The sequence below is a fragment of the Lonchura striata genome, chromosome 17 (assembly GCF_050655825.1).
Source record: "Lonchura striata isolate lonStrDom1 chromosome 17, ASM5065582v1, whole genome shotgun sequence".
NCBI classification, from domain to species: Eukaryota; Metazoa; Chordata; class Aves; order Passeriformes; family Estrildidae; genus Lonchura; species Lonchura striata.
Window position 1 is genome coordinate 13,492,656 of NC_140719.1, and position 14,609 is coordinate 13,507,264.

A 14,609-nucleotide genomic window follows, 5' to 3' on the forward strand; every position below is an offset into this window, starting at 1 on the left:
GGCCTGGCCTGGTGTGTGTTTTACAGCAAACAGCAAATACAGCTTTTCCACTCTTTTGGCTGCACGGTGCTTGCTGGAATTCAGTGTTCCCCCAATACCTTTTACCTTTTTACCTTTGCTGGTCAGGTCCCTGCCCTGACAGGGGCTGGGACTGCCCCAAAAAGGGATTTCACTTGAAATCTGGCCTATGCTTTAAACATCCAGCTTTTCTTCACACCTTCCACATATCTCAAGGTTGTCTTCCTGAGTTTTAGTGTTAACATTAATTCTAGTGCTATAGAAAATTGCATAGTTATGCAGTTCATTCTTCAAGTCTTACAGTATAAAGTATTTCATAATTTTGTCTGAAACCTCTTGAGAGGTGGCTGATTTTCCATTTTTATTAAGGGGTCTGAATTTTTTGAGTCCCAAAGGTGCTTCTGTATTACAGCAGTGAAGGAACTTTGGCTTTTGTTGCAATATTTAAGCTCTTTTGAACTAATGTCTCTCAGTTTCCTTTGGAACACACAGTATTTGTTTCACGTTCTTGTTTGTGCAATTTCTTCCTCTGAGTGTGTCTTGCTGAATCCTTTCCAGGTGTGAACAAGTTTCATTGCTAATCCTGGCCAGCAGCACTGGGCTTCTCAGTGCACAAGGAAGGAAAATACCTGCCTTGTTTTGTGTGTCCTTAAAAAACAGGAGGTATTTCTATAGTTTACTTTCATAAAATAGGAGATTTTGGATTTCCCTTTGTATCAAAAGCTGTCCTAGGATATATACCCACTATACTTAATAGATGAAAATAAATCCTCTTCACAGGAAGTTATAATCACATCATCTGAACAGGCCAAAATATGATCATGTCTAATTACATGATCTTACCCAGTTTGACTGCTGCACTTATTATATTAATAAGAATAAATTGGGGCTTGGAAACTGGCTGCACATGTAAGCCAAGCTTGTGACCTTTACCAGGGCTGCTTTCTCCTAATTGAGAAAGCTGGAGTGGGAAGAGCCCAGCCCCTGGTGCACAGACCCTGCCCTGCCTCACATCACCAGCGTCCTGCAAACAGGTGATGCAGGACAGAGGGAGCAGCGAGTGAGACTGGAGGCGTTGTGGGAGGGATGGACACATCACCACTTCCAGCAGTTCTTGGATCCAAGTGGAAAAGAACATTTTAACAATCAGAAAATACGCAGACGTGATGCGTCTTTCTATTTTTTGCTAATTTGCCGGAGATGGAGGTTTTGTAGCAGCAGGAAGCGGACTGATCCTGGGTTTGGTTTAATTAAGACATTTGCTGAAGGAGCTGCGAGGGACGCTCGCCCCACACCAGAGCAGGGCACCGGCGCGGGCCGGGCGCGGCGCGGAGCCCGGGCACTTCCCGGTGCTGCGTTGCCCCGGCAACCGCCCTGAACCATCATTTCTCTGGCTGCTGACCCATGAATTGAATGTGCGGCTTATGCAAATATATTCATCTCATTTCTCCCTTTGCTTGTATTTGCGAGCAGCAGACTGGCATGAAAGGGCATCAGGCAGTCCCGACCCGGCTGACAGGTGTAGCAGGGGCTCGGCAGCGCCCGCCGCCGCGGCGGGAACGGAGCCGTAATTAGAGCAAGGAACAGAATGAACGTCAGATGAATTACCAGGCAGCAGATCATATTTGTCAGGAAGGATTGCATACATAAAAATTAAGTGACAGTACATGCCGAGGTAATGAAAGAAAAATGAAAGATTTGCCTGTACACAGCTCGTGAGATGCCGGCGAGCGCCGTGCTCCCAGCGCCGGCGGGAGCCGGGAGCGGCGCTGGGGCAGGGGGAGACCATGGGGCAGGGAAAGCCCTGGCCCCTGGAAAACCCCCACGGGCACACCTGCCAGAGGGGCAGCATGGGCACCTCCAGCCTCTCCCAGTGCTGGCACGGGCAGCAGGAACCAGCTGGGGCTGTGGGAGCTCACAGGGCGACGCCTCAGCTGCCGCTGTCGCTTCTCCCTGGAGAGAAGACGGGAGATGCTTTTCCACAGGGAAGAGCCTGTACAAGCCTCACCAGCAAATTCATCTTTTAGAGGTACTGGCTGTAGCTGAGGTGAATTTACTTGTTACAACAGCGTGGTTCACCTTCCTTCCCTAATTTTAGCAAACTTAACATTAAGCTGGTAGATCTCTTTTTAAAAGGAGCTGTGATAAATACTGAAAATTTCCATTAATATATACAATGGATGACTTTTTTGAGAACTGGTATAATGTCCATTTTTAGCCAAATAAACTTGGCATTATCCAGAGCTTCTGACTGGCTGTACATTTTGAAGAAACAAGAGGAATAAGAAAAACAACCAACCAAACCCCAAAAAACCCGAATTTTACACAGAATAGTCTTGTTTTGGAGCAGATGATTTATTATTTATTCTTGGACAAGAATACACTTGGAGCAGATTTTCCTTCTGGGAGATTCACGTAAGTCAAATCTTCCCAGTTTAGAACATGCCAATAGCCCTGGATTGGACTACGTGGGGTGTTACACGTTCCTTCTGGTTCCTGCTTGGATGTCAGGGTGAGCAGGGAGGAACTGAAGAGCTCTTCAATAAATGGACCATTTGTCTGCCTTTTTTTCTTTCTTTTGCTTGCCAAGCCAGTTTGCCATCTGAAACAAAATCCCAGGGCTTGGAGGGGCTGGTAATCAGGACTTGGTAAGAAAAAATGGACACAAGAAATCCACTGAAAATGTCACCAGCCAAGTGTGTTTGGAGTTCTTGGTTTGCCTCTAGTTCAGTATTTGTAGAAGAAAAGAGAGGTGCAGAATTGCTGCAGATAGATTGTTCTATTTACATGTGAAAAACCCAGCCAACCAACCAAAAAACCCAACCCAACCACAGAACTATGAGGAGTTTGGTAGGGTTGTGTGATTCAATAATATGAATGAAATGAAAAAAAAAAAAAAAAAGAGCTTAGGATAACAGATCTTGTAACAACAGCTGCAATATTATGCACAAAATATTTGTTTTTCTCTAAGAGTAAGTAGATTTGTTTTTGTTTCCCCCATGAAAATTAATGGGGGCACCTCAGGCTAAGATTTGAAGGAATTTAAAAACTATTTGAGTGTGTTTGACCACAGTTTTACTTCAGCTAATTCCCAAATTCTCCTGGGAAAAGACCTGAGCTGCCTTGTTGGAAATACACCCCAAAGAATGCAACAGTTTAGAAAGGGATACTTGAGAACTTGACTCTTTTTGAATAATGCTGGATGTTTTTCTTGGTAACCTGCAAGTGTGGTTGAAGAGGGTGAGCCAGGTGAGAGATCCAGGCTCTCATTTTCCAGCAGAATTGCTTCCCTGCAAACCCATGTTTGCAGATGTGAGAGGAGTGGAATTTGAATTTCATTTTTGGAATAACTTTGCCACCTTTGCCTTTGTGTTTTTCTGGTGAAAGAAGAGACTCTGCTTCTAATCTTAACTGGGAATAATTAGCATTTCTCTACCTTGGATGTTGCAGCTATCCCAGGGCTGTTGTGGCTGCCCATGGGCAGTGCTGGGAGAGCAGGAATGCTCTGGCATCTCTGAAGTGGCTGATGTTCAAGTGAAGGGCTCCAACTTCCAGGAGCAGAGCAGGAAGTCCTTCCTTAACAATAATCTTCCCTATGGTTTTGTGGCCTTTATAACTTCAAATGCATTACTCTACCACCTGGTGAGTAATGTTGAATCTGAGCAGTATTTTGTATTTTCAGCAGGGCAAATGCTGAAGAAAGTTTCTGATTAATAGTCTCCGATTAGAGCGTTCTTGTCAAATTGACTAATGGGATGCAATGGCGAGCCCCGACTGATTGCACTGGAAGCCTTGTGCAGCTTTCTAGAAGATGCTCATTACAGGAGATTCCCACGTAATGTTGGACAGGCCATAAAGAGAATTGGCCTTGTCAGTCTTTTATCATGACAGTTATTTAAAAATTAATGCATCAGTTTTGAAACGCAGAGCCTGCTTGTTTGTACATTTGCTGACAAGGCTACAGTAATGATAGGTAAATGTGCAAGGTGGGCTCCACGGAATGAGCTCGGGCGTGGAGCGCTCCCCGAGCCATTAATGGGCTGGAGCAGCCCCGTGACGCACTGAGCCGTGCCACCGCGCTGTCACAGCCCTGTCACAGCCCTGTCACCGCTGGCACGGCCGGGGAGGCGTGATCCGAGCCGACGTGGGGCCCAGCAGAGCTGCCAGGGCACGGGCCTGGCTCCGGAGCCGCGGTCGCTCCTGGCCCTGGTGCCCACGCAGTGACCTGGAACAGCCGAGTGCCAGAGCAGCCGCGGCTCGGGGCCCTGGCACCGGCCCCGCCGAGCGCGGGGGCAGACCGGGGCTGGGCTGCTGCCATGTGCTCCACAGCTCCTGGCGTGCCTGGCACAGCAGCAGCGAGGAGTCGCCGCAGCTGGGGAGGAGTCTGACACTGCTGCTCAGTGGGGACTTCCAGAAGAGCCTTCCACAGCTTCCTGGAATGAATCATCGTTTCTTCTGCAGCTGCATATTTTTAAGCAGGAAAATGAATCAGTGCTGTCCCAGCCAAGTCAGTTCTTGTACAGAAACCTGGCAGATGTGTGGGAATTACTTGGAGAGCTGTGCTGTCCGTCGTGTGGATGTTGCATGCGCATGGGACAGAGCCATGGAAAGCCTCTGAACGAGTCCTGTCTGCTCCTGGTGTCCCACGAAGTTACTCTGTGTAGGCCAGTAAAAATCCTGAACTACTGGCAGGGCTCTGGTCTCCTCCCTGCACCGGGGCCTTCCACAGGCAATCAAACCCAGCCGGGTCTGGGGCTGTGCCACTCTGACCTCCTCCTCCTGAGCACGGAAACAAAATAATCTCCCTGTGATACTTTTCATGTGTTGTGGTTTTTATAGAATTTGCAAAAATGAAACTTCTCATTAGGATACTCTTCACATTGAAAGGGAAGTAATTTCTAAAGTGAAAGACCCAAAAGCATGAACTGGGTTCATTGCACAGGGCTGCTGATTGCTGAACATCTTGAGGGACCAAACAAATTACCTTCCCTGTGCTGGGTCACCTGTGCAGGTGCCAGGGCCTGGGTTTTGCCTCTCAAAGTTGTTGCTTTGTCCCAGAACTCATTTGTTTCCCACAGTGTGCAGATCCCTCCGTGGGAGTGCTGGGGAAGGTGGTGGCTGCTCCTCCACCTCTAGCACCATCTTCAGCTTATTAGTCCTGCAGCTGTCTTCAGGCAGCATTTCAAATGGAGAAGCTGTAAACTGGATATTACAGGCAAATTAAGCATTTGCCATCTTGTGAGGAAAGGTCTTTAATTAGGAGAAGGATACACTGGAATGCCAAAAGGAAAAAAAAATTGACAGGGGATGGACAAGCAAGGGGAAGCAGGAGAAAAGAGCATATACAGTCCTTGGATGTTTTAATAAATGATGTATCTGAGGATTATTTGATGTAGTTGAGACTGCCAGGATGTCTTGTAGTTTCAGTACCACAACTGAAACTTATTTAGGATTTTAAAAAGAACCTTTTTGAGGTAAGGAATTTATTAATAATTTCCTGTAACTTCTGTCCAAATTACTGAGTAAATTTCTTTTGATAAAATACAGACTTGTGGAAGTACATAGAAATCCCCCAGCTTCTGACATAACTGCAAGCTGAAGCAGGGTTTTAAAGCTTGGAATTATTATCTTGGTTTTTTCAGACAAGTTTTGAATTCCTGGCTGGTGCTGGGCACAGTGTCCCCTGCAGTGGCTGGTGACCTGTCAGACGTCCCCTGGGGCCTGGCTGTGACACTGTGCCCTGCCAGGTGAACACTCAGGGATGTGCTGGCCCCGAGTCCTGCTCTGGTGTCACAGTCGTGACACCTGTGCAGTCTGCTCAGCCAAGGGGATGATCCCTCCTGGTGGCTCTGTCCATCCAAGACACTCTGAAGGTTCTTGGGAGCCTGGAAGGGAAACAAAATGATTCCCAGATGTCAGAAACACAGATGATATTTTCAACCATGTTCACCATTCTCTGCTCTGTTTATGATGTATTTGGTCCTTATCAGCTCTTTGTGCTACACCTGACCCTTGAATGAAGTCTCCCTCTGTATGACAGAGGTTGCTCAGTCACTGGTAAGACAATAACCCCTGGTTTGTTTGTTTTTGCAGTGGGAACTCCCTACTATATGTCCCCAGAGCGAATACACGAGAACGGCTATAACTTCAAGTCTGATATCTGGTCTTTGGGCTGTTTATTGTATGAGGCAAGTATCTTCTCACTTTTTTCCCCTGGCTTTTCCATGACCACACAATTCAGGGCAGGAACTGAGTAGGTCAGACTGCCTGTAGACAACTTGTTAAGAATCCTTAGAAGAAGCTGACTCATTTTGTGTTCATCGTGCACCTTCTGAGCATGAATGAAGAGGTTGTGAGCAAAGTGAATTTGGGTCCCCGTGGATGTGGAGGATGAAGCCATGAGAAGCCAGCTCACTGCATCCCTCCTTCCTGCTGGGAGCAGAGCTCTTTCCTCAGTGCATTTATTTTGAAAATAGCAAATTCATTTGAATGCAAGGTACTGGTTTCTTAGATAGAATTCTGACCAAGTGTGGTATTTTAATTTTGGGAACTTCTGATAGAGAAAAGCAGAGGTTTTATGTAATGTGAAACCAGTGTCTCTAACTACTGCATTATGGCTGGAAGTTTTTCTAATTGTACATTGTCTTACAGCTTCAGGCACAGACTCGGAGCAGACACATGTGGATGAATTGCCCAAAATGTGCAACTTGTTCTTAAAAGCTATTACATGTATTTTGAAAGCAAGTGTTATGATTTTGTAACTGTGCTTTTGGTTTTGTGATTCCATTTTTAGCAGGGATCAAAGGGTATCAAACACTGTTGTACTTCTTCTAAATCTTTTTTTAGATGGATGCTTTTTCAAATTCAAGTGACAGTGCATGCCAGCATTTAGAAAGCTTTTATCCCCACCCAGAGAATTAAAACTCCCTGGGATATATAGTCAGGAATATTGCTCACATCCTCTGGTTAACAAATTATGGGAACTGACGACATTTTACTTCTCAATACAACTTCTGGTAATCCCATGAAATAAGGGAATAAGCAGAAATGTAATCGATTTTGTGAGCACATCAGATGTGAAAACTGCTATAGCTGAGCATGTACTTCAGCTGGTTGGTTAAGCAAACATTGTAGGACATGACAGGGTAAAAGTAAATTTCCCATAACATCTGCAAGGCTCGGAGCTGGGGCTGTGGCCCTGCCTGGGGGCGTTGGGCTGGCCGGGGCTGTCGGGAGCAGTCGGAGTGGCCCCGTTGGACTCCACTGCCCGGCTGCTGCTGCACTGCCAGGGTGCTCTGAGTCACTCCAGGCTGAGCTCCCAGAGATGGGATTCCAGATTTATGCAGAGAGAAATATTTAGCGTTGTGCTAAGATGTGTTTTTGTTGCAGGCAATATGGTCCCCTTATGGCACAGGAGTCTTGGTACTCCTTGTATTTCAAGAAACTGAATTAATTGCACACTAAACATAATTCTCTGGTAGGAGTAGCAGTACTACAGTAACATCTGAAAAATTTGGCATGTGAAGCATTTTTAGATTTCCTTCCTACGTAGGTAAACCTTAACTTAGGGAACAGGAGCTGTGAGGTATTGCAGATTCCAGGGAAGACTGGACATACCAATTTTATGTTCAGTAGTTAAATGACTACTTGACTTCTTAAACTTTCTAGAATTTTGAAAATTAAGCATCAGATCTGGATGTCTTTGAAGGAACTGTTTTATCTGCTTTAATGTCTTGTAAGGAGAATTTTTTTCATTTGGCTTAGAAGTAAGGAGGGGATGCTTGTTTGGGTATGAGTCACTTGATATTTCTCCAGATAGATTGTGTAGATAAGCTGCAGAGAGATTTAATGTACAAATTGCCTTCAGAGACATGTGTGTCCACTGGAATCCACTTAGGGAACATTGAGGGCTTTGGGATATGATGCCACATAGCACCACTTAACTTTGACATTGATAATCATTGTGATTTTTATTAAATCTTATCAATATAGTAGTAACTGTCTTCATCCCTCACTTCCTGTAGATATCTGTCAGCAAGATAACTTGGAGGGGATAAAAATAAGTTGTTAATTCCCAGAATGTAGCTACAAGCAATGACTTCAGCAGTTCTGGCAAGACGATCAATTTAAACACTAACAGGGATTCCCATCTCTGGATGTTTGAACCAGTCATGCTGCGTGGTGGGCGTTTTCCATGGAGATCTGGCTGGCCTGGGGTAATTGCTCTAATCAAAATGTCAGGAGCAAACCCCAACGTAGCATCACAAACTGTAGTTAGTGAGATACTTGGAGTGCCTGTGGTCATGGCCCTGCAGCCCTGACTGCTGTAGTCACAACTGGGTGCTCTCTCTTTCCACTTTAATTCCCTGCATTTACCATCCCGAGCCCCTCGGTGTGTCCTTTGCATTCCTTCCCTTTTGCACGTGAGCACTTAACTAAACCTGGAATGAAAAGTTAATGGGAATTGGAAAACCCCTCTCAACCTCCCTGGCATTATTGATGTGTGTATTGAGATCTTGGAGTCCCTGTTTAACCCTTGCTTGCTTTCTGTGTTTTCCCTGATGCCCCCATTAGTGCTCTCCCTGGAACAGTCTGTGCTGGGCTCTCCAGTTTGTTTTAGCTGACTGAGAGTAGTTTGCTATCAGTCCTGCTTGGGGAGTAGTCTCTAATTGGACTGTGTAATTTTTCTCCTACTGATTTACCTACTATTGTTCATGACAGTAATGGAGTAACAGAGACACTTCACCTTTTACCTTCAAAAATCTCCAAATGCTCTCACCCAGTGCTGGGGTTCTTTGGGATCCTGTCAGGGACTCTTCGCCCTCAGGTCTTTGCCTTTGTGAGGAAACATAGGTTTCTTCCCCGAGTCCTTTAAAAGATAGGTTTTAAACTCAGGGTGGTTTAACTTGGTGTGTTCTGCATTGCTCAGCACTTGGATGAGTGTTAGTGGTGGTGAGGTTTTGGTGTGACCCCCTGGCTGCAGCCCCTTCCTGCAGTGCCTCTGGGAGCGCAGCCCGAACAAAACTGCTTCTCTGTCACCAAATCACCAATAATCCATGGATCCTGGTTCCTCACCATGGGTAAGAGATTGGAGGACTTTGTATTGGCTCTCTTCAATCCTGCTGGGAGCTCACTGTGTCAGAAAGAGCCAGAGTTCTCCAGACACCTTCACTGCACAGGTAACGAGCAGCAGACCATCAATCATCAAATAACCCCCTCAATGTGCAGTGAGAAGCATCAACTTCAGCTGGCCTCAGAAAAAGACCAGCTACATTTTCAGTAGTTTTGTTCTCAAATCTGCCTAGGATACTCTTTTCTAAATAGCAGGTTTCTGGCAGGGGATACATTTCTTTTGAGGTTGTTTAGGGTTTTTTTAAAAGATTGAGTGGATTGCTCAGGCTTACAAGATTCATCTTCTAAGCAGCTAAATGTCAAAAGTTAGAAGATTGTATCTGAGGGGGTTTCAGAGTTGCCTTAGAGTCAGCTGAGTTCTTGCTGATGGGCTGGTGGTCTGAACATCCTATTCTTGGATTTTTTTTCCTTGAACCCTGGCAGAGCCTGGCACCAGCCCTGCAGGGGCTGCAGAGTTGTTGGGGTCTTGGAGCAGCCTGGGCTGGGGAGCAGCAGCATCCCTTGCTCTGCTCACTGGCTGAGAACAGAATTGGCTCTTGCAAACTGGCAGTACCGAGGGCGCTCACATCCTTTGTGTTTCTGAAACATTTTCTGTTTTTTTCTCTCCAGATGGCAGCTCTGCAAAGTCCCTTCTATGGAGATAAAATGAACCTGTTTTCTCTTTGCCAAAAAATAGAGCAATGTGACTACCCACCTCTTCCAGCTGAACATTATTCTGAAAAGGTAAATTGGGAGTGTGGTTGCAGGGGAATGGGGAGGTGCAGTGCAGTTTGCCCAGGCACAGGGAAAGGGAATCCAGGAGGAGAACCCCCCCCACCTCTAGGGAAGAACAGGGGATGGCCAGCGGGTCCTGGATACCTGGCTGAGCAATCACTTCAGTGGAGTCTGAACACTGACAAACTAAATCAAGACAAAAAAGATTTCTTAATATGGGAAATACTGTGAAACTGGAAGTCTATGATGCTGGCAGAAACCAGCAGTGAACTGTGGGAAAGCCCTCTCCTTAATTCCTTTGCCATAAAACATTTTATAAAAGAGCACTGATATGTTTGTTTATGAAGTCTTCAGTGTGTGATGAAGTGGGGAAGGATTCAGTTTTAGAAAAAAAGAAAAGCCATTTAGTTTAATGCAATAAGGAGCTCTACAGCAGCTGTCCAGGTTTGTGTGTCTGAACATGAGGGATGGGCAGCAGCATCTGAAGCAGTGCACAAACCCAATGTCCCAGTTCCTGCTCGCCCAGCTGCAGACACGTGTGCTGGCTTTCCTCAGGGCCTCTTGAGATGAGCTTGACTTTTTTCTGCCTCACCTAGACAAAGCAGCTGGTTTTCCTTAACCTCCTCATTCCTTACAGTTGCCTTCTGTTTGAAAGGAAATGGCTAATGGCATTCTAAATGTTCACTGTATCCTATGGGGTTTTTCTTTTGTTTCACTGGGCCTCAGCATCCTGAGGAGGAGCAGGATGCCGGGAAATACCGAGCACAGCCGGTCTGGCCTCCGCCCTGGGAGGGACCCTGCACCACACTTCACTTTTTGCTTCGTTTTTCCTTGCCAAGTAACCCGTGCAAAACGATGCTTTGAGAACTAGTCTGTAGAAAAGAAATTTAAAATTCTTTTGCCCCAAGCTCCGTAGCAGCGCCCAGCTCCGTCCGTCCCTTTGCTGTGCTGCTGCAGCTTGCATTTCAGGATATGCCTGTTGGCAGCAGGAATTAGTGTAAGTTGACAGATGTGTTTCCTGTCTTTACAATTACTGTCTGTTTGCTCCCCTCTGGCAGTGCTAAAGAGTGTGTGTAGTGCAGTGATACGGTCGGGGTGAGAAGGATGGTTTAGAGCTCAAAGGCGCCGGGTCCCAGAGAACTGCAGATGGTTCATGCACTATTAACGGGATGCTGGCAGAGGCTGTGCCTGTGGCTGCAGCTCCTCAGCTGCTGCTGGTGCTCACTGGAGCAGCACAAACAGGGAACTGGAGCAGGGCTCCAGCACCAACAGCATCCAGTGTGGTACTTCCTTGGAACAAGGCAGTGTTTGGGGCAGAGCCCCTGCTGTAGTTTCCTTTCAGGGATGTTCCTCTCCTCTGTGGCCTTTTGAGCCTGACCACTCCAGATCCCCCTGTGAGCAACTGCATGCTGCTGGAAGCAGGAGGAGCTGGGATCCAGCCAGGACTGGTTTTCTATATTGGGAACAGATTGGCTGGTAACTGGAGATGCTGGCTGGCGGTGCTGATCCAGGCTCAGCCCACTGGTTCCTGTAGGTGCTGGTGAATGCCAGTGAGGACAGAAGTGCCGGGCTGCGTTGCAGTGCTGCATGCACCGGGGAGCACAGCTACTCTTTGGACAAATGGTGCTGGGTAGAGCTCCAGAAGTATTTTCAGTTGTTTGTGGGAGTTCTGTGGTCAGGGCTGATACCCTCATTGGGGTCTCAGGGTTATGAAGGCTGCGGTGCCCCTGCCCTGAGCTGGTCAAAGTCACCAGAGAATGGGGCAGGGCCAGGCAGAGGTCTGGGTTGGGAGCAAGGACTGGGCCTGGTTCCATCCAGAGCTGGAAACCTTGGGTACGTTTGTTAATGCAGCTGAAGCTGTGTGCTTGATAGCTCTATGGCCATGCTTTTAATTACCGGTAAAATAATTGGCACTGTGGCTACTGGGAGGATGTGAGAAGATCAGAGGCTCAAGGCTGTTTTTCCTGGTGCCTCAGGGGTACCAGCAGCTTTCAGTGTCTGTATAATTAAAAGCTACAATCTTTCATGTGCACAATAAAGAGGGCTGGGAGGTGGGGAGACTCCAGCCCTTCTGCGTTTTATTTATTAGATATAATCAATGACCAGTTTCTGTTCCTCATAAAGGTATTTTAGGAAGCACCAGGTCTCATAGCTGTATCCAGTAGCTTAAGATGCACAAGTACTGGTGAGACTCGTTATGCTGCAAGGCTTGGGCAGGGTTAGTGCTGGGCACTGGAGGTGGTGCAGGAAGGGCAGCACAGCTGCAGTTCCCGAGAGCTCTGCTCAGGCTCCCCCTGTCTTCAGTTCCCTTTCACTGGCAGGTCCCTCCTCACCTCCCACCTCAGTCACATCTTGGAAGTGATTTCGAGTTTCCTTCCTTCCTCTCTCTGTGTTCTGCTTGTGCACGGTGCCTCCCTCTGTCCCATGCTCTCCCCAGCCCTGGCTGCACAGGCTGGGTCCTCCTTTGGGATGTAAAATATTCTGGGGTTGGGGAAGATTTAAATCGTTAGTGAAGATGTGGTGGAAAAGGTTCTTCCTGGCCTTCTTGGAGGTGGGACACAGAGACATGAGATAGACACATGCCTGCATTCTGCCCAGCAGCATCTGCACAGAAGAGGTTCCCCTCTCCTGGCACGGGAGCTCGGGCAGACAGTGCCAGAGCCTTTTCCAGGAAGGCAGCAGAGGATTCACTCACGTTTTTCTGTCTTGCAGCTGCGGGAGCTGGTCAGCATGTGCATATACCCCGACCCAGATCAAAGGCCTGACATCGGTTACGTGCACCAAATAGCCAAACAAATGCACGTGTGGACCTCGAGCACATGAGCCGGGAGCCAGCACAGCTCAGTCTTACTTGAATTCTTTTTCTCAGCTGAAAGCGACTGGTGCCAGGTCACACAGGTGGGAGGTTGAGCACTCGCAGCAGAGGCTCCATCATTTGCAGGTTATCTGACAAGGACTCTTACAGGTGGTTGTGCTTTAACGTGAAGATTCTGTGAGGTATTGCAAGTGATTCTTCTTATTTTTTATTTTAAGGCAAATAATGTTACGGATGTAGATCATTTAAGGGTCCTTTCTTAAAACTGTTGTGTGTAATCTAGGATAGCAGCTATTACCGAGGGCTCAGCGTTTGCCAGACCTTCTATCTTAACTGTAATGTGAAATATTGAAATAATTCCTTCAGTGAAATCACTTTATATTAATGTAAGGATTACCATAGATTTTGTGTAATTTGTATAACTGCTACTTTGCCTCTTCTGCAAATGGTTAATAGCAAATTCAGTTTTTACTTGGTATATTTTAAAGTAGTCATTTATGTTTTTATTAATTTCCTCCTCTTCAGACTTAGGAACTGGGAAGGGTTGGGGAAGTGGGAAACCCTTTTGTTTCATGATTTCTTTTTTTTTTTTTTAATTGAAAACTTTTTTTTTTGCTGATGCATTTCTCTGTCAGAGATAAGTTAAACATGATCCTGGGGAAAAGAAGATAAACATGCCAAGCAAACCCCTACCAGCCTTGCTCCTGCAGAGAATTGCTCCTTTCCCTCATTTTTTCCTTTTGGAATGGTTCTTCTTCACCTCCAGGTTCCTGTTTAAAACCAGTGTTTATCAAAGCCACCTCATTTTTTGGTGCAGAGACTTTTACATGTTCAATAGTACATTGGGTACTATGAGTGGAACTTCAGCAGTGTTTTAAACACTTGGAAATTTTTTTAAAAATAAATGAAATGTTCTGTGTATGGAATTCTGCATAGGATCAGCCCCTTCTCTCAAACTGTGAAAACTCATTACAGAATGTGAATGTTTATAAAATCTCAACCTGATCTGAAGGAGTCATCGTCTTTAAGTGCATGAAAATTGTCAGCCAGCTAAATTCATTCATTGAATCAATGATTTGTTTCATTACTGTCGATGGAAATACTCACTGCTTTAGGAACAGCTGTGGATTCACGTTCCAGTGTCTCCATTCCATGTGCCTGTCAGGAGGAGCAGGGCTGCACCCGCTGCTCCAGAGGAAATCTTCAGCCTGTGCTGCTCCAGTGCCGCTTCCAGGCGGGACAGGGGCTTGTGCCAACGTATACATTTGTGTGTGACAGTTCAAATGCAGCCTGTGCCTGTTTTTTTTCTTAAAGAAAGCTTACAATCCTTAACTTTTTTGAACTAAGATTAGGGTTAGGGGGTTACATACATATATATGCTTTTAGTGGATTTTTTTAACCTACTTTTCTCTACTTTAAGGAAAACTGCAGTGCCATCTTCAACTATTTCCTGTAAAATTTGGGAATATTCGTATAGGGTACCAAGAAAAGCCATTAATTGCTGTGAATATGGTTGGTATCATTAATGGAAGGTGCCATTTTACTGAGGCTTCTCAGCAGAAAGTTAAGGCTGCTGCTCTCAGGAGAGATGTGGGAAATTTAAATCAGCAGAACTTTGTGGAGGCACCAAATTGTTCCCACCATTTCCATGCCAACCAGCTTGGTTATTTATACCAGCTTCTTTAGCACTTCCCAGGGTTGAGCCTGAACCTCTGGTCCCACTGCAGCTTTCCTTGGAGCCATGGCTTCCAGGGAAGCTCAGCTCAAATGAGTGTCTGGAGAAGTCTGCTCACTTTCTTGCTACGTGAAATTTCATAGTGCTTATAAAGAAATGTATTTCAAAAGGTAATTTTTTGCAATTGTGCCTTTTTAGATAAATAAAAAAAATATTTCTAAAATAAAGACCTTTGTTTAAAAAACAAAAAAGTCC

The 14,609-nt window shown here is 46.0% G+C and overlaps 1 protein-coding gene across 2 annotated transcripts in view; it reads left to right on the forward strand.

Moving 5' to 3' along the window:
- Window positions 1-14,581, forward strand: part of NEK6 (NIMA related kinase 6) — a 45,317-nt gene extending 30,736 nt beyond the window's left edge. For both annotated transcript variants that reach the window (XM_021543695.4, XM_021543694.4), the window contains exons 8-10: window positions 6,112-6,206; window positions 9,760-9,873; window positions 12,577-14,581. In XM_021543695.4, the coding sequence (XP_021399370.1) occupies window positions 6,112-6,206; window positions 9,760-9,873; window positions 12,577-12,687 (320 nt within the window). In that variant the 3' untranslated portion in view covers window positions 12,688-14,581. The remainder of the gene's footprint in view (window positions 1-6,111; window positions 6,207-9,759; window positions 9,874-12,576) is intronic.
- The last annotated feature ends 28 nt before the right edge of the window (window positions 14,582-14,609 follow it).